Source organism: Ursus maritimus, unplaced genomic scaffold (genome assembly GCF_017311325.1).
Source record: "Ursus maritimus isolate PB19 unplaced genomic scaffold, ASM1731132v1 scaffold_10, whole genome shotgun sequence".
Classification (NCBI taxonomy): domain Eukaryota; kingdom Metazoa; phylum Chordata; class Mammalia; order Carnivora; family Ursidae; genus Ursus; species Ursus maritimus.
Window position 1 is genome coordinate 7,090,010 of NW_024423344.1, and position 19,881 is coordinate 7,109,890.

The following is a 19,881-nucleotide window of genomic DNA, read 5'->3' on the forward strand; positions in this document are numbered from 1 at the left end:
GAACAGACTTTATTGTCACACTGTTTCGTAGGATAGGTGATAGAACATTCTAGATTATTGAGTTGTAGCTCTATTTTGTTTGACTGTTTTTAAATACTTTGGAAAAATTATTGAGAAGAAAATTAAAATAGTGTAATGCTGCTAATAAAGTTTAGATTAATCATACTACATGCATGCTCAGTATATAGTTTACCTTACCACTAGATAGTCTTTGCTATGTATTTTTTCTTTGGAAAGTAAAACTACTTCACTCATTAATTACTAGTTATTCCTTATCCATGTTCTACTTTCTATATCATAAGAAAATAGGAAGTGAAAATGTTGGCCTCTAATATAAAATATGTCACTCTTAATTATGTTTATTAATTTCAAGAATATGCTTAATATTCACTCAGAAATACTGCTCAAGAGTCTGTTCATGTTCACATGAGGTGCAAGGCATATACCTATGTGTTACACACAGCAGAGTTGACTTCAGCTGACTTGTAGGTGTTCTTACAGTTTAAAAGTGCTTTAATTAAAATGAAGAAACCTGTCAAGAGAGTTTGAAACATTGAATCTTATTTCTGTTGAGGTACATTTATTTATAAAGTGATTTTTCTGTTGATAAAGTGGTACTGTGTTTTACCAGATGTCCACTATACTATTCCTAGAAAGCTTTTGATGGATAATACAAGGCTGATTTTTCCTCATCTGAATCTTTCATGTTTCTAAATATTTTTAGTGTGAACTGGTCATTTACATGTTATTTCTTCATGCTTCTATGTATTTTATTGAAATAATTTCCCTATTTCCTTTGTTTATAACCCAATGTATTATAAGTAGGTACCATATCCATGCTGTGTCAGCCAACCGAGAAGTATCTCTTGAAATTTGTTCTATTTTTTTTTCTTTTCATTTAATCACTGCAGATAAAAAAGATTCTGTTCTTGAAAATTTCCACCAGGTAAACAGGGATCAAGTATACTCGAAAGTAATTTTTAATTATATTTTCAAAATAAAATCACATTATTCTCTGCTTCTCTGTTGAAATCATTTATTTTCTGAGACACGATCATATGCTTAGCAAAGGAAACTTTAGCTCCAGTTATTAGGAAATTTCAAATTTATGTTATCCAGCAGAATGTAAGATTGTATTTTCAATATCTTTGGGAATCCCTGAGTGTTTCTTTTTCTGGCAGGAAAATATTATACATTATATTATCTTTTCCTCTTTTCTCTTTTAAGCTTCTGGTGATATTTTTCTTTCTTTCAGCATATAATCAAGTTTCACAGAGCTTCTAAAGCAAACAAGAAGCCAGTTCAGTTACCTCGGGGAATGGTGAAGTCACTATTATATCAGATCCTAGATGGGATTCACTACCTGCATGCTAACTGGGTGTTGCACAGGGATTTGGTAAGTTGATACGTAGTTAGGTCTAAGCTAGAAAGATGCCTTTGTAGTTGGGAGGATTTTCTAGTTGTCTCCAGACATTAGTGCTGCATAGACCTGTAAACCTTATAGAGGGAGTGAGAGTGCTATAGTCTCATAACATAGTCTCATAAACAGCCTTGTGCCATTTATATGATGCATCCTACTTCTTGGAAGAAGTGAAAGAGAGCGCATGTATTTTTCTAAGCTTTTGTTTACTTTTAAGTCTGTAAATGAAGTATTGACTTGATTATTAGCTGCTAGGCAAACTCTAGAAATTGATATATTTATGAATAACTTGGAAATGAAACTTTTGGATCCTACTGCATACTAAGTTACATATTAGAAGAGGAGATGTCAATTTAATCTGCTTATTTTTTAAGCCTCACTGTATTAGTAGCATGTTTATTAATCATAATTGAGTACCTTATTCAGAAGCCTTGCCATGTTAAGGTACATTGAATTTTTAAGAATTTACAAATTTCAGAAAAACGGCTTTCTTATTTTTATTTTACATGGCAGAATAATTTATGCCTTTTTAAAACACATCTAGCATTAAGTTGTTCATTAAATTGTGCATTGTTCATTAATCTTCATGGATATAAATTTAAATTTCAAATTCCCCTTATTGCATAATTACATTGTGCTTTTGTTGTTCTTTTCTTTGTAAAGGTTGTAACTATAGTAAAGTTTGTAACAATACCTTCATTCCAAACAATTGTAAACACAATGCTGGAACTGATGATTTGGTCTCTAATCACTTGTGTTACATTGGAAAAAACCCTGTAGACTTTGAGGCACAACTGATCTGCCCCTTGCACGTATTCTTTCCAAGCTGCTGTATATTTAATACCTTCAGATCAGATGTTTTCAGATCAGATGTTCCAATGTCATAGTTTCTAGTTCTTCTATCTTCAATAAATCTCCTTTCAGTGTGTTTAATGGTATTTATTTTATCTCTAGTCTCATACCTAGAAAGCATTTAGACTGGGACCAATAACATCAGAAATTTGGTTGAAAGAACTGTTTTCCTTATGTAAACTCTATTTTTAATATTATTGGAATATTTATAGTGGATTTATAGAACAGAAGTAGGACAAATCCATTGGCTCTTTATGAAGCTGAAAATAAATTTCAACCTTTAGGGGTGGAGTCAACTTAGGGAAAAACTATTACTACTTTTGAGCTACTGACCTTTTTATGATCTCTAAAAGAATAAAATCTGGCAAAATGGCATTTTCCCCCAATTATGCTGAGATGACACTACATTTTCTTTTTATAGTAAATTATTTTTCATAATTAAAATATGTATGTTTATTAGATGAATACAAATAATACAAACCAGTATTTAAATTGTTAATGTATAATATACTTAAACCACTTACAGTAATATTAACTACAGTAGTGAAAATAATTATAAAGTTTAATTTTTTTAAATTTTTCTTTTGGGAAAGCTCTTTCTATTGCTGCAGCCTAAATGAGTTCTCTTTGACCTAGGGGTAGTGTAGGACATGTCATTTCAAAGGTCTCTGTCTGTTAGTGATGTGCCGGGACGTAGAGGCCAGTGGGAGCAGTGCACTCTAGATGCCTGTATCAGAGTGATACAATGTCTGGAGATGATTTAAAAATAATAATGAAACAGATGAAAAGTAGTTATTTTCTATACTCACCATATACTGGCAGTTGTGATGATATCAGTGATAAAATATTTCTGTTCACAGAGCAAACCATTCCCACTCTTCTACCCTCTTTATATGCCACTGCTGTTAGTAGTTAATTCATCCGGAATATTTTCCAAGGTGTAATATATTATTTGTGTACTGCTACCTTCTTTGATTTCCCCATTTGGAATGAGAGGTCCTGTATTGTCTGTGTGTGACTCCTTACACCTAACTCTTTTGTGTGTCGCAGGCACACAGGGGCGCACTGAACCATTGTATCATTAAAGTGGTAACCTCTGCCCCCAGTCTGGATCTTATTGGGTCAGGTGCTTGCTTCTTGAATTTGTTCTCAATATTTTAAAGAAAGATTCATTATCACAGTTGTTTTTGTTTTTGCTTTTTTTTTAAATGTGTTTATCTTCCTGCTAACTGAAAAACGGATTTTGGAGTTTTGAGGTTATGTGATGTTCAACTATAGTTACATTAGAAATTCGTATATGAATTCTAATTCATATGAATTCTAATTTCTAATGTAGAAAAGTATTTAAAGAATGTTCTTCAGAAGCTGTATAACATGACTTTTTAAACTCTTTCTCAATATTTGTTATAATTTGCAGATGAAATATTTACCCTATAAGAATAAATATAATTAATAGTTAATTTCATTCCTTGCTTCTTTTCAGTCAGGTTTAGATGAAATGTGGCAATATTGATCTTAACAGACCTATATAGATTTCTAATGTTATAAATTGAACCAATTGGTTGAGTTGCTGACTTGCAGGAGGAACATCATACTAAGATGGATAGTTGGCACAGACTCCCTAAAAACATCATTTTAATAATGCCCCAGAATGTTATTAAAGCTTTTGCTTAATAAAATTGTCTTCATTATTAATAGACATACTGGTTTGAGATGATAGAGTTACGAAGTTCTCAGTTTGATACGTGCAGTTGAACTTTAACAATTAATAATCCTATTTAATAAGTAAAGATTAATTTTGTCACTATTAATCATCACATAGTAGCAGATCAGTAACTGGGGTCTGTCATCCTTGGAAATAGAGATTTAATAATTCTTGAACTCTGGTTGGACTGAAGTTGGTAATAAATGCATGTGTGTGTGGAGATGTTTTAAGAAGAATGGGCCTGAAAGGAAACACATGGCAATATTTATTTTTATGAAATAATTTATGATTTAAGCCAAACTTTTTTAGTTTTAGGACATTAACATATGTATGTATAAGTTGGTTTGCTTTTACACTTAATCTGTTTGCTGTAAGTAGAGATAAATAAAAACAAAGGTGTATGTTTTGTAGTCCTGGTTCTGGAATTACCATACGTATTAGGATTCTCCAGAGAAACAGTGTGTGTGTGTGTGTGTGTGTGTGTGTGCGTGCGCGCGCGCACGCACGCACACACACACACACATATATAGAAAGAGAGAGATTTATTTTAAGGAGTTCCCTCAGGCAAATTGTGGAGGCTTGGTAAGTCTAAAATCTGCAGGATGGGCCAAAAGGCTGGGGACTAAAGGGAAGAGTTTCAGTCAAGTCCAAAGGCAATATGCTGGCAGAATTCTCTCTTGCTCAGGGGAGATCAGTCTCTGTTCTATTCAGGTCTTCAACTGATTGAATAAGGCCCACCAGTGTTACGGAGGGTGAGCTGCTTTTCTAAAAGTCTACCGATTTAAATGTTAAGCTCATCAAAAAACACCTTCACAGAAACATTCAGAAAAATGTTTGACCAAATATGTGAGCATCATGGCCCAGCCAAGTTGGCACACAAAATAGCCATCCTATACAAATGAGTAAACAGAGGCACAAAGTTGAAACAATATGGGACTAGTTAATTCCATTTTAACCCCCCAGTTATCTGCTTATATAAAATAAGAGTGTTGGGTTAAGGAATATTAAGATTTTCTACTTGCTCCTATAAAGAGGAACTAAGTGTGAAATCTTAATGAAAGCTTCAAATAAAGATACTATTTAAGTGACTCAAAGTAAGAAAAGGTTTGAAGTCTATTAGCCTGATTGGGTTGAGTTTAGTGGTTTTTCTGAGCACAGATAAAAATACAGTAAGCACCAAAATCATATTTGATACTTTTTGTATGAAGCCAAAGTTTGATTTGGCAATGGTGTCTGAAATTTTTCCTCTGAACAGAATAGTGTCTGAAGTCTTTCCTCTGAAATGGTAGTCCTCTTTGATTGAGTTGAAGCACATTGGCAAGGCCATGGGAGGTTGTCACTACTAGTACCTCTACTGTGACCATTTTAGGACACCCAGCCACCGTCCAGTTCACTCTCTTGTCTGCCTGACCTCTTTTAGTAGAAATGATTATTTTTTGTAAACTTTCTAACTTTAGGATTGGTTTTCTTGTGCAGCTGTGAAATAAATTTCAAAGTCAGGTCTTTTTTTTTTTTTAACAAGGAAAAATTCTGTTATTAGATTAAAATTTGAAAATCTCTGCATGCCTGTATTTGTGAATTGAAGTGAAAGCTGGTATTAATCTTTTTTTTTCTTCTTCTCACTCATATACCTACTTCCAGCTAACTCAGAAGTTGCCCTGCCTACTTGAATCCTTTCTTCCCTTCATCTCTAGTGTTTAAAATTCTATTCATCCTTTAAAGCTCTGCTCCTGCTATCTCAGCAATAAGGTCCCCTCCTAATCACCCTAGCTGGAAGTGAGAATGTGTACATCTCAAGTCCTATAGCAGCTACTTTGAACTACTCAAGGGCACTTAAATTAGTTTTAGTAATAAGTTCTCTATTTGATTATAAGTTCTTGAGGGCAAAGACTGGCTTAATATGTATTTATATCCCTCCCAGTGCCTAGCAAAATAGACAGTCAGTGTATGCAATACTGCTTATATTTGTTAAATGAATAAACTAGCTCTTTGTAACAGAAACAATGTGGCTTCCAAGGTGATTCTCCATAGGTTATTTCTGCAACCTGATGTTTCTCCGCATCTAGAGACACTGCATACTCTGTTGCATTTCTTCTTTTTACCACCTACCCTCTTAGCCCTGCTATGGTTTACCGTAGTGGAGCAGTGCAAAAAAATATTCTTTTCGTACTATATTTTTAGTTCTTTTCAGCAGCCTCTCTCTTTCTACCTCGGCTTTTATCAGTCTGTCCAAAGACCATTCAGCTAATGATATTGATCTGTTGATTTCTTTTATCACACTCTTCCTCTGCCCAATATTTTTGTTCCACCCAGTGAAACCTGATTTACCTATTTGTTCATGTTCTTCTGATGTCATTTATTTTTCCAGTGTTTTCCTTAATCTTAACATTCGAACATCTCCTTCATAGGTCCCTTACTTTTTTCAAACACATCTTAAAAGTCCCTTCTGTGCGAATTATACTTTAATTGTAGATAAGGCAGCAATACCTACCTTCTGAACATACCAGCTGTTCTGAACTTGCAACTCTCATATTTCACTTTTATACATATTTAACTGACCAGTTCGTTATCACAGTGTAAATACTTTAATTTGTAGCTAATATTTATTTATTCACTTTTAATTTTCTAGTGCATTCAGTGTTGGCTAAATTTTATGCTTTTCTTTGAAAATATTAGTCCAACCATATCAGATAGACCATAGAAATGGCTTACACTTAAATCAGATTCTAAATATTAAAGACTTGGGCTTTCAACACATTTGCTAAGGAATGTAGGAAAGTAGAGTAGTAGTTATTAAGACCGTCCAGTTGACCACTAATTTTTGTTAAGTCTATATATATCAAGTTCTCATATGGTCATTAATGTGTCCCACATTTCTTTAAAAAACTGATATTCAAAATTTCATTTTAATTATTACCTTAATGGTTTTTCATAGTGGCAATTAATTTGGAACTACCAGGCACATAAGGTTGTATTTTCATCCTGTTGTACTGAGTGTAATACTAAGTGAGAGATACTGTAACTTTTCATCATAGGGTTTTGCTTATTTTTTTTAATTCAAGCTGAATTACAAGGCTGTATATGAAATTTGCTTTGTTGGAGTATTGCAACTATCAGCTATAATCACTCTTGCCCTAAGCTAATAAAAAATAGTCTTTTTTGCTGTGGTAAAGTTTCTTAGAAAATAAATCTTTACAGAGATTTCCTTTAGGACTATGCCAATGGAGATATGCTACTGTGAGGAGTACATGATGTGAAATAGCCCAGTGGGCTACTGTATATACATATTTAAAAGAGGCTCAAGCCATTTCAAAACTTTAATCTGACTTTAAAAAAAAAAAATCTGATAGTGCTGTTGCCCTGCAGTTTATTTTAATTATCCCGAGTAACTTAGAATCACTTGGTGGGGCTTCAGCTGTTGTTAGTGAAGGATGGGTTCGTTTCCTAGCAACCATCAAATAAGATCAAAATCTTTGAGTGAGCCATGCACTGAAATTCAATTTCAGAGGGCCTTTTTTATCAAGGCATCTTATCATGTATTGATGGTAGCATGATGAATTACGGGGGTATTCTTGGTCTGATTCTCTTTGAGTGAAAGTTTCCCTGGTTTATCAGTTTTGCTTACCAATACTAATATTTGCTCACGGCGATATGGTTTGTTTTGAGGTGCATGTTTTATTGTCTGAATTCTATCACTGATAAGTGGAAAAACTGAGAGGCAAAGCGGTTAAATGACTTGATTCTGGTTACTTGGAGAACTGTAACACAGCTGGATCACTAAATGTAGGGATTTTTCTTCTAGGTCAGTGATTTTTAAATTGCAGGTTGTAAGCCATGAGTGAGTCAGGAAAGCACACAACACAACCAGCCTTTTTATTTTTTTAATGGAATAGACTAAAAAAAAATGAGAATATATTGTATGTATTAAGGGCAGTTATTGTTTCATGAAACTTTTGTTTCGCTTATATATGTTTATATATGAATACTGTCATTTGATAATAAATGATTTTCTTCCTGTGGGTTGCCTTCAGAAAGGTTTGAAAGCCACTGCCCTATACTATTTCCCAAAAGATATTTGATATGGTTAGGAAAAGAAGAAAAAACTTATTCAAATCTTTAGAAAACACTTAGTCCCAAATTATAAGTACTTTAATGTTTTACACAAACTTCTTGACAGTGATGATTATTTTGAATAGCAGCCACCTTTAGGGAATAAATTTTTCTAAGTAGGGTTTATTTGTGGGTGGGAGAATTTCAGGCAATTTTCACTTTCTTCCTTTAATAACTTTTAAATTGTCTAAATAGTTTGCAGTTAACATATATTATTGTTATAATCAGAAAAAAGTGTTTTATCTGGACTAGAAACTGAGGCAAATGTCTAGTTAGCCTGTTACTAAAGTTTGCATAGTATTCAATGTGGCTTAGAGTTTTTTTTATGTTGTTAAAGGATGATGCTATTAAAAAAAAAAGAAAAAAAAATGTGCCTACATTTTCTTTCTGCCTAAAAAGAAGGTCTAGTAATTCTTTTTTTAAGATTTTATTTATTTATTTGAGAGAAGGAGAGCGTTAGAGAGCAGGACCCAGAGATCATGACCCCCTGAAGGTAGATGCTTAACTGACTGAGCCAACTGGGCACCCCAGGGCCAATAAATTCTTTAATGGGAAGAAAACAAGCAGAAAGGACCCTGATGAGATTACTCATATTGTTGGAACAGGCAAAGCAACAAAATAATTGAACAGTTGGGAAGAAAGGAGCCTGCATTCGCAGCCTCTTTTCTGTTTTTTGCCCCTTCTCTGTGCTTTAGCTTCCATGAGTGTTGGGAACGTGTTAAGCATGTTTCTTTAAAACAGAACTTTTGGGGTGGGAGGTGTGCATGGGTGGCTCAGTTGGTTAAGGGTCTGACTCTTGATTTCTTTTTTTTTTTTTTTAAGATTTTATTTATTTATTTGACAGAGAGACAGCCAGCAAGAGGGAACACAGGTAGGGGGGGGTGGGAGAGAAAGAAGCAAGCTCCCAGTGGAGGAGCCTGATGTGGGGCTTGATTCCAGGACTCCGGGATCATGCCTTGAGCCAAAGGCAGACGCCTAACGACTGAGCCACCCAGGCGCCCCCGACTCTTGATTTCTGCTTAGATCATGATTTCAGGGTCCTGAGATGGAGCCCTGCCTGGAGCCCGCTTGGGATTCTCCCCCTCCCTCCGCCCACTCTGTCCACCCCCGTATCCCCCACTCAACCCAAACCCTGCTCCCCCTGCTGCTGTGCACTGTCTCTCAAAAACAAAACAAAAACAAAAACCCCAGAGCTTTTGAGAAGAAAAATGCTTTGGGAAATGTCAGGTTTAATCATGCTTATTGCTTGAGACTTGCTTCATTTATTGGTAACTCCAAGGATTTACTCTAATTTTCTTGTTTAATTGTGTAGCATTAAGATTGCATCCATGAAATTTAGGCTTGAGGATAAAACATGGGTTTTACTGATGATAACTGATTAAGGCAAACTTAAATGAGGTTTGCATTCATTATAATTAATATTATGAATATTGTGCTTATTCTAAAGTGTGTTTACTTAAATGACCAATTGGGCAATTTTCCTTGAAAATTTTGATTGTTTGTAAACAGTCTGTTTGGTTTATTGACAAATGCTACATTTGCTTAATTTTGATATTAATATTGAGCATACACAATGGACTGTGTTCTATTCGTAAATAATGAAAAAGTAGCCCATTTAATTTTACTAAATGGCACAATTGCAAATATACATGTTTATATGAGCAGGTTACAAGTTGGTAATAAAAATATTGTTATTTGGTTTGCATATTGCTTCTAGGCTACTTTTTCTTAGATTCTGAGTGAGTCTTTTCAGGCACTTATCAACACACTACTAGAATATTTTTAGTCAAATTTCTCACCAATCAAGAATGGTTATTCTAAATAATCTCATCAAGGTTGTTATGGGTTTTTTTTTTTTTTATTAAAGAGTATAAGACAATATTTTTGAGTGATCCTAAAAATTTAGTAGAAGTAGAGAACTATCAGAGTTTTAAGTCAACTATATCTTTTCTCTACTTTTGACATAATTGATGTGGTACATCATTATATCATTTATATATCTGCTTCCGTTTTTATAAACAAAATTTACTATCATCTAGAACAGTGTGTTTCTGAAAACAGGACAGATTTGGGAAGGTTTTGTTTAAAGGACTTTTGAATCTTAATAAAGACAAGAATTTACCAGGTCTCTGCCTACATCTGATGTAAGTTATTACTACTGGATATAGTGTTAGTGGTGAATCCCCACTTTTTCTCTTTTGGCCTTTAGACTTCTACATTAGGAAAAGAGAAATACACTGTCTATAGTCAAAATACAAGGAAATGGTTTTTCGGAAAAAAAGTTTCAGAATTTTCTGAATTATACTCTGAAAGAACATATAAAAATTAATATTCCAGTCTAACTTTCTAATAGTAGAGTCAGGCCTTAGAGTATTAGAGTATTATGTTGTTTTACAGACTTCTGAAGATGTGCCAAAGTAATTTAATCTTTAAAGATAGAATATATTAGATAAGGTATTGACTTAGCTAAAATTGTTATCTAAACCTGTTTAAGTCACAGGCTTCCACGACCACATATATCTTTCAGTAAGTCTTTTCCAGTTTGACAACTATATGTCTTTACCAGATACGAGCAAATGAGAAGTGGTCATATAGGAGGGGAAAAGTAAATCTTCCTAAAGAAATAAACATGTGCAGTTAGCCATATTTCAAAGTCAGTTCAGCATAAAAGTTCAAGATTTTGTGTAAATGCTTGTAAATGCTGTTCTAATCAACACATAGGAATTTTTTTTTAGATTTGGTAAAAATGAAAGTTTCCCTCGTATAATTAGATATTAAGTTAGCAATAGTTATTGAATTAACTATTGAAAAAATATTTCTTTATTAAAGTTTCCTGCCCTCGGTATAGCTGGGATTTTATTTTTTCTTCAGAGTATTACCTTGTTGTAATTACCAATGTTTGTTTTTATTATTTAATTTATGTATAATTTGCCTTCAGATATATATCATGCCATAGATACAATACTCTTAAGTAGGTATATAATGTGAGGATTTCTAACTCTGTGCTAAAATAGATATCTGAGGGGCGCCTGGGTGGCTGTCAGTTAAGCATCCAGACTCCTGCTTTCAGGCTCAAGTCTTGATCTCATTGGCCCTGAGATTGAGCCCCACGGCAGGCTCTGGGCTTAGCAGGGAGTCTGCTTGAAGATTCTCTCCCTCTGCCCCCTCCCCCAAATCGCACGGGTGCACTCTCTCTCTAGAATAAATAAATACTTCTAAAAAATAAAATAGATGTCTAAATTACCAAAATTAGTTTCAATTCTCTAGAATTTATGGTCTTTTCCAATTACAGATGGACTTGTAATTTAGGTCATTGCCGTTTAAGATGCCTGTTTAGTAAAATTGTAAATGATGGGGAGGTAGACTGCTAATTTTTTTTAATCATTAGTTTAAAAATGTGTTTACGTAAACACCATGTACCATTTGAAATGAAGACCATTGTTTTGTTTTCCCTAATTTCGTAGACTAATAGACCATAAAGTCGGAAGGCATCTTGGAAGTAACCATTCCCATCCCTTACACAGTGTGGTAATTCTTGGTAATATGAGCAGCAGATTAACCATCCTGTCACCATTCAACATTTCCAGCAGTGACTAGTGTTCTGTCTTACTTTGCTAGGCTTGTTATTACACAGATGTATTCCTTGGAAGGTAAAATCAAAAATTCAGAATGTATAACACTCATTCTTTGGCCTCTCTCTTCTTTTGATTGATCTTCTCTTTTATTTATTTATTTATTTATTTATTTATTTATTTATTCTGTCTGATTAACACCAGCTGGTATAATCAAATGTTTTCTGGGCCTTCATAGTAAGGAGGAAGAGGGGAATCTTAAAAAAAAAAAACCAAATAGGTGAAAGGTAGGAAGAAGTGAAGAATAACAACAGGAAAAGTTAAGAAGAAAAATAAGAAATGGTTGCATGTGGTAAGGACCAATAAGGGATCTTAGGTTATGCATCCTGAAAAATTAAGCGCCTATTATAGTGGGCCTAAGATTTGTTTGAATCTTGGTCTACCACTTAATTATATAACTTTTGGTAGGATTAACCTCTCTAAGTGTTACTTTCCTCATTTATAAATGGAACCAAACCTATTATCTTTTTGATTGAGATTCATTTAGAGTATTAGTACTGTGTACCAGTTTTATTCCAATTCATCATCAGGTTGCCCTAGGAATATAAGTATACCTTAAGGGCAGGAACTTTATCCATTTCTTTTACTGCTATATCATTAGTACCCAGAATAACACATATTGGATGTGCAATAAATATTTATTGAATGAATAAATGGATTCTTATCAACTCTACCTTCAAAACATATCTCAGTTCAAACTACAGTAAGACCATCCAGTAACTCAGATTTAAATATAGCACATTGGTCATTGGTCCTACTCATCTGACTAGTGTCATTTCCCAAAGAAGAGTAAACTGTGGTGCGTGTTGTCAGGGAGAAGAAGCTGTAGGGAGAGTGAACCATGAAGGAAAGGGCAAATTTGGCAGAGATTCTGCATATTGTAGTTCAGTATCTCTAGATCAGTCCGGTAAATCAGGAGCCACAAATAGGGAGATTCTAAAATTCTTTGCTGGCAGGACATGGATTTGGATTTTCCGAGTGGACTTCTAGGACTGCTGGTTGTATAGGCTCACTTTATTTGTCTCATTAATTTCTGTTCATTTATGCCAGAATAATCTGACCTTCCAGTTTACACAGTTGAATTTTTTGGACTCCACTTATTACCTTGTGGCTTTAGTTCTTATCGTTTCTATTACTGCTATTCTAATCCAGGGCACCTGGATTACTGCAGAAACTCCCAGGCGATTTAACACTGTAGTTTTGTGGTTTACATGGTCTAATATCAACGTAGCCTTCAGAATGATCCCTCTAAAAAGTAAATCACATCATATTCCACTACCTAAAATGCCTCCGTAGCTTCCCACCTGTGAGACTGGTACACAGAATCTATCCCAAACATACCATATTACATCTTTGTACTGCAGACCGGGAAGCAGAAAGCCTGCAGCATTGTTTTATATATCACTAAGAAAGAAAACATTTTGCCAATTTGTCACACAGAAGGTATAAGATAGAACCCAGTTTCAGAAATACTAAAATTTTAAAGGAAAATAAAAACCGGAATGTATGAAATGCATTTTTTTCCCTTGTTATTTGGTAATGGTAAATGGCTAGGACCTACTTACTAGTACAGTGGCAAGTAATTGAGGTGACTATTTTTTCTTTAATGAAAATTCTTAAGTTTCACCATTATATATGATGTTTGTTCTGGGGTTTTGGTGAGTACCTTTTATCAGGTTATCTAATTAAGTTGTTTGTTCCTAAATCAAAAATGGATTTTATTTAGTGCTTTTTCTGAATCTTTTGAGATGGTGATATAGCTCTTTCCTTAAATCTCTTAATGTGGAAACTTAAATTTATAAGGTTTTGTTTTGTTTTTGAAGTTGAGCCACCCTTGCATTCATGGGATCAACTACTTGGTCTTGATTTTTTTTTTTTTCAGTCACTATTGGATTCCCTTTGCTAATATTTTATTTCATCTGTATCGACAAGTGAGATTGGTCAGTAGTCATCTGTTTGTATACTGTCTTTGTTCTGTTTTGTTTTCATGATTATCAGCTTCAGAAATGATTTTAGTCTCTGAAATAATGTGTACAATGTAGAAATTATTTATTCTTGAAAGGTTGGTAAAAGTCATCTGTGAAATTCCGATTTCTGGTGCAGTGAAGTGGTGGTGGATGATTTTTTACTACAATTTAAATTTTTTTAATGGTTATTGAACTATTCTGGTGTTCTACAAAACCCTAGATTAAATAAGCATTTTAAAATAAATACAAATTACCAAAATTAACACTGGAAGTGGTAGAAAAACTAAAGAGACCAGCAACTATGGAAGAAATAAAGACATTTGTTGCAGGGCTACCTCTACAAAATATAACAATTGCAAATGGTTTCACAGTTGCTTCAGCCCTCAAGCAACAGCTAATCCTACACTGTATAAACTAGGCTAGAGCTAAAGAAAGTTTCCTTAATAACTTTGCAGGAAGAAAGCATAATACTGACACAGAGCTGGTAAAGATAATGCACATAGCCCTGGACCACTGTCACATATAAATATTTGTGCATATTTCTTAGGTAAAATGTTGGCAGAAAAGATCCAGAGTGACATTGAAAGAATACTATGCCCTAAGTAAATGAAGCTCATATTAAGAATGCAAGGATGATTTAGTATTTGAAAGCCTATTAACAGGATTCACAATATTACTAGCGCTAAGAGAATAACACTATGGTGATCTCAGTAGTTGTAAATGTAAAACTTTGGCAGAATTCACTATGCAGTATTATTTGACAAAATTTAATATTCATTTCTGATTGAAATTCTTATTAAAAATAAGAAAAGAAGGAAACTTCCAAGCATGAGAAGTATATATATCAAATCAACAGCCATTAACCTTCTGACCTCTGTCACTACTTATTTAACAATGTTGTGGTACTGAAATAACCTAGACAGCTATGATAGGGGAGGCTCCATAAAAGCAAAAGAGGCTTTATAAGATATTTGTATTAAATATAAATAATATAGATTTAGAGATATCTAGAATTGTGTCCATCAAGATGTTTGTAATGGTTTAACTCTGTGAGATGAGATTTCAGGTAAATTTCACTTTCTCTCTACTTTCCTATATTTTACTTTTCTACAAGAATATATATTTTTATTGCTTTTTTAAAAAGCTGATGCTAAGAATAAGCAGGGGTTTTTTTATTCTCTAGAAGGTATAAATGACTAAAAGCTAGAAGATGATCAAAAGCTACTAGGGGTGTCTCATAGGGCAATATAGAAAACTCATCTTGGGGGCACTGTCAGTTAAGCAAGGGCACTTTTACTTAAGAATCTCTACAGCAGTGAATCATTGTTAACAGATTATAGTGCCAGCTGCCATCATAATTCTCATTATAATATATTTAGGATCTTATATATCAAGCATCATGCTGTAAGCCTTTTATGAGCATTTGTCACAATATCTGCAGCGACACGTGGTTGTCATTTTTATTTGTATTTTATAAATGATGAAATGGAGAGTAAGGTCACACAACTTAATAGCCTGTGGCACCCCTGAGTATTTTCAGTCTTATTCTTAGCCAGTTCTTCATTTTCTAAATAAATCCATCATATTCTTCAAATATTTAGGGGAAGAAGAAAGTGGAGAACAGGTCTCAAGCCTGTGTCTGTTTAAATAGGGAACAAAATTATAGTATCAGATGAAGTGTAATTTATTTCAAAAGATTGAAACACATTTTATAATGACAATGATTAATAAAAATATAGCGAAGAATTTTGTTCAATTTGACAATTGTACAAAAAGATATGGAAATATAGAATTGTATACCTTGCCATTTTTCTCTCAGATTATGACAAAATTTTTTAAATAAAGAAACAAAAATTGTGGAATAAAGCAATGTGATGTAATAGAGTTGCTTGGCATTTAGACTATCTAAAAGAATGTATTTTTTAAATAAACATTCACTCACAAAATTACACTACGAAAGTCCAATGTGTACTAGAGAACTAGATTCATGGTAACTCACAAAATCACAAATTCTGCATTTCAGAACACAATAAAATAAAGCTAGAAATAAAAGCAGAATTATCTTTTCTTAATTATTAGACATCATCAATTGAAAAATATGCCATTTAAGACACAGAGTTTGAAAGTACAAAAGATACTCTTGAGTTAAATGGATGTATCCATTGCAAATTGCAAGACGCATGTCAGTGTCAAAATTTTTGAAATCATACAAGTAGGCAGAAATATATAGCTTCACATCAAGTGTTTGAAAGGCAAATAAAAAATCAGAAAAACTTTTGAAACATGTTAGAAAATGAGTAATAGTAACAGATCATATAAATTAAGAAAAACACCAAGATTAACCAAAAGTCAGACCACAAATGCTATAAGCAGTTAATTCACTCTACATACTTAACACACATACATACACAGTGTGTGTGGAAACATTTCAAAAAGTTTTACTTTTAGTGTCACTGGGAAAGTAATGCAACAATTCTTAGGAGCCGCCATTTTCTCGTATCAAATGATAGTGCTTAGTTGTGCACTGGCAGTAAATGCAGTAGTTTAAGAGGACGGCCTGTGGAACCAAACTACCTGCATTTCAACTCTAGCTCTACTCCTGACAAGTCATTGTGAAATGGTTAATATGAACTAAATCAGTTCAGCCGAGGCTTTTCTAACCTTGATCATCTCACTTATAAATTAGAATAATAATACGTACTGATGTGGAGTAATTTTGAGGAATAAATGAGCTCATCTATGTAGAGAACCTAGCACATAACTAACATGCATGTTGCTATTGCTAAACTGTTGCCTCCCTGCTTAAAACTATTGAATTTTCATTGAGATAAAATATTTTATCCGCAAATTAGGCCCTGTATTAGCTGACCCCCCCGCCTGACTTTATAGCTACATTTCCTACCAGTCTACCCCTGCTTATCATGCTCTGCCCACAAATGCCTTCTTATTTTTCCTTCTGACTACGAAGTTCATGCATAGTGTAACACATACATAAATAACCCTTTCTTCTCATCCTTCAAGTCCCAGGTTACATGTCACCTTAAACGGCCTTCCCTCACCAGTCCTCTCCAAAGTAGTGCCCCCATTTTTCCTTCCCTCACCACCTTATTCAGAATAGCACCCCCGTTCTCTCTAATGGAATTTTTTTTCTTTTATAGCATTTAGTACATTTGTAATTTTTTATGTATTTGTTTACCTTTATCTAATGCCTGGCTTCCCTATAGACCCGGACCACCAGGCCATGTCTGTTTTCTTACGCACTATCTACCTCATGCCAAGGACAATGCATGATACATGATGTGTCCTCGGTATGTTAAATGAATGAACACTAACTGCTATGACATGAATTACAACCTAGAATTTATCAAGAACTTTAAAAAATATTCATTTCTTTTGATCTAGCAACCCTACTTTTAACAAACTCTCTTAAGGATGTAAAAAATGGTGAAAGGGCCATCACAGTGTTATTGATAATAAATGACAAATTGAAAAAAAAATTACATGTCTAACAACCAGAAAATAATTGTGCAAATTATGCCATCCAGAAAAGATGAACTATTGTGTTGTCATTTAAAATTATGTTTACAGTAAGTTTTAAGTAATGTTGTTACAATGTTAAGAGAAAAAGCAGACCACAACATAGTGGCAATAAAATGCTGAGTGAAAAATACATCACTAAAAGAAAATATACCAAAATATTGTGGTTAAATCTGGGTAGTAAATTATACTTTCTTAATCATATTTCAAAAAAAATAAACTTTTCTCCAAGATCATATATTCTAGAAGGAAAACAATTTTTTTTTTAGTATCAGAGGTATTAACAAAAATTGAATGAATATACTCACATTATTGTAAGAACTTATGTAATAAACTAGAAGTTATTTACAATAAAGGGCATTACTCTTTAGTATCATGAGGGAGAAATATTTTCTTGTCTATAATAATTTTTTTGGTTACTTATTTCTTAAAACTACACTAAAATCCACATGGATCATAGTAGTAAAATATATATTTAAAAATTGAGATATTTATTGTAGTTTTAGCTGGAGATAAATTCCGAACTAAGCAAATTCCTATTTCTAAAGATACAATAGACATTCTGAAATGTAAAAACACTAGTGAAAATACTCTTGGAGAATATGAAGTGTAAAGTTTTTAGCAAGAGGAAAGTAATACATTAGAAAAATGGCAAAAATAAGTGAATATACCTTTATTATCTAGAATATAGAGAATTGCGGTGAATATTTAAGTTTAATAATCTAAGATTCCTCAATAAAACAAATCTACAGAGCAAATCAGAACATGATTATCAGTGAAAGATACTCAAAATTTTAAGTGAATAAAAATTATAAAATCTTACACACATTGCTTTTGGTTTTACAGATTCGTTTTATCATACTTAATGGTATTGTTTTTATAAAAGAATGTTGAATTTATAAAACTGATACCTTGATTGCCTTGAAAGGGCAAAATCTGTTAATGTGTATCAAAAAACCTTAAAAATGTTTATAACCTTTACCCAACAATTTGACTTTCTAGGAATTTTTCATAGGCACATTCAGAAGTGTTTGTTACAGCATCATTTTTCTTTAAGGAACTAGGAACAACCTAAACATTTAATAGGAGGTAATTGATACAAATTACAATGAATCCACAGGATTCGTAAGGATTATATCAGAAAAGTAATTTCCAAATTTTAAAAAAATCTTCATGATATACTAGTGAGGAAAGGGTACAAGCAGTGTATTTAGTATGATGTCATTTTTTAGTTTTACAAAGAGGAAAAAACAAAAGGTAACCTGAAATGTTTATAGCGGTCATCTATTAGTTTGAGATTATAGATGCTTTGTTTTCAGTCATCTATTATCAAGCACATTGTACTTTTCTTCATTTCCCAAGTTATGTCCACTGAGCACGTATCCACCTTTGAAACTTAAAAAACAAAACAAACTTCTAGTTTTAGAACAATAAAACTATTGATATTATTTGATCTGATAATTCTCCTTTGGAGATTTCATCCCAAGGAAATTACCTGGTGTATGTGTCAGGGTGTTTTCGGGGGGTGGGTGGGGAGGCAAGTATAATTTATACAAACATTGTCAGTGAGAGCATCTTCAGGGTTGGTGCCAGAAGTGGGGGTTTGGGGAAAATACAGCCAGCTGTCTGTCTATTAATGGAGGAATACAATGTAGTTAGTAAAAGTAATGTACAAATATCCAGATTTGTCTAGAAAATAATAACTTGAGAAGACAGAACACAAAATAGTACTACTCACTCATCACTGTTATACTAACAATTATATGAATTAATATTGTTTAGTATTCGGAGTTACAGTGATTTTCAGATTTGAATATAAACTATGTATACTTTTTTTTTGTAAAATTTGGTTAACTTCTTAATAATGACACTGGAACTGTTTTGAAAACTAAAAGATTTTTGATATATCTCTGCCCCTTAAACCTCTCCCTTAAGATGTCTTTGATCTCCTTAATGTTATTCAGTTTTCTAACCTTCACGATTACTAGAAGGTAATCTAACTTGGAAAATATATTTCCGTCTACAAGAAAATATATTAATATGCACACACACATTCTTTATTAGGAATAAATAAGATATAGCTGTGCTTGTCAATTTAAAAGTTTATTTCTATTTCCATGTTTATGTTCTGTGCACCCATGTTTCATTGTTAATGAAATGAATATTGCCTCTGGTAGTCTTTGACAGTAAGAAAATGATCTTTGTGTCAGTGAAAATAAGAGATTATATTCCAGGTTGATTTTGTTGCACTTAAACTGGTATTTTATACCTCAACTGCCTTAAGTAGGCAGGTTAAGAATTTTGTAATTTAAAAAATTCAAAATTTGTAGTTCTAAAAGATACCAATTTTAAACTAATGTGGATCATGTTTATTATTTGGAATACTTTTGCTGATGATGTTCACAACTTGGTGAAGACCATTTTATGTAACCTTGTAGACACTAGATGAAAACTAGAAGTAGAGCTAGTAGTCTGGACTGGAGAAATGTAGGAGGGGCTTATTGAAAGGAATTGTCGTATATTATTAGCATGATTACTACCATGTAGTTCAGTACTTGTCCCATAAAATATCTCCATTTGCATCGACTGTGAGAACCTAATTCCTTTTCTCCCTAAAAGTGGACTTCTTAAGGTAACTGAAAGATTAGTCGGCATCAC

The 19,881-nt window shown here is 33.2% G+C and overlaps 1 protein-coding gene across 3 annotated transcripts in view; it reads left to right on the forward strand.

Moving 5' to 3' along the window:
* CDK8 (cyclin dependent kinase 8) overlaps nt 1-19,881 on the forward strand; it is a 118,022-nt gene that overhangs the window by 72,896 nt on the left and 25,245 nt on the right. For all 3 annotated transcript variants that reach the window (XM_008692162.2, XM_008692163.2, XM_040621696.1), the window contains one exon: nt 1,256-1,396. In XM_008692162.2, coding sequence (XP_008690384.1) covers nt 1,256-1,396 — 141 coding nt within the window. The remainder of the gene's footprint in view (nt 1-1,255; nt 1,397-19,881) is intronic.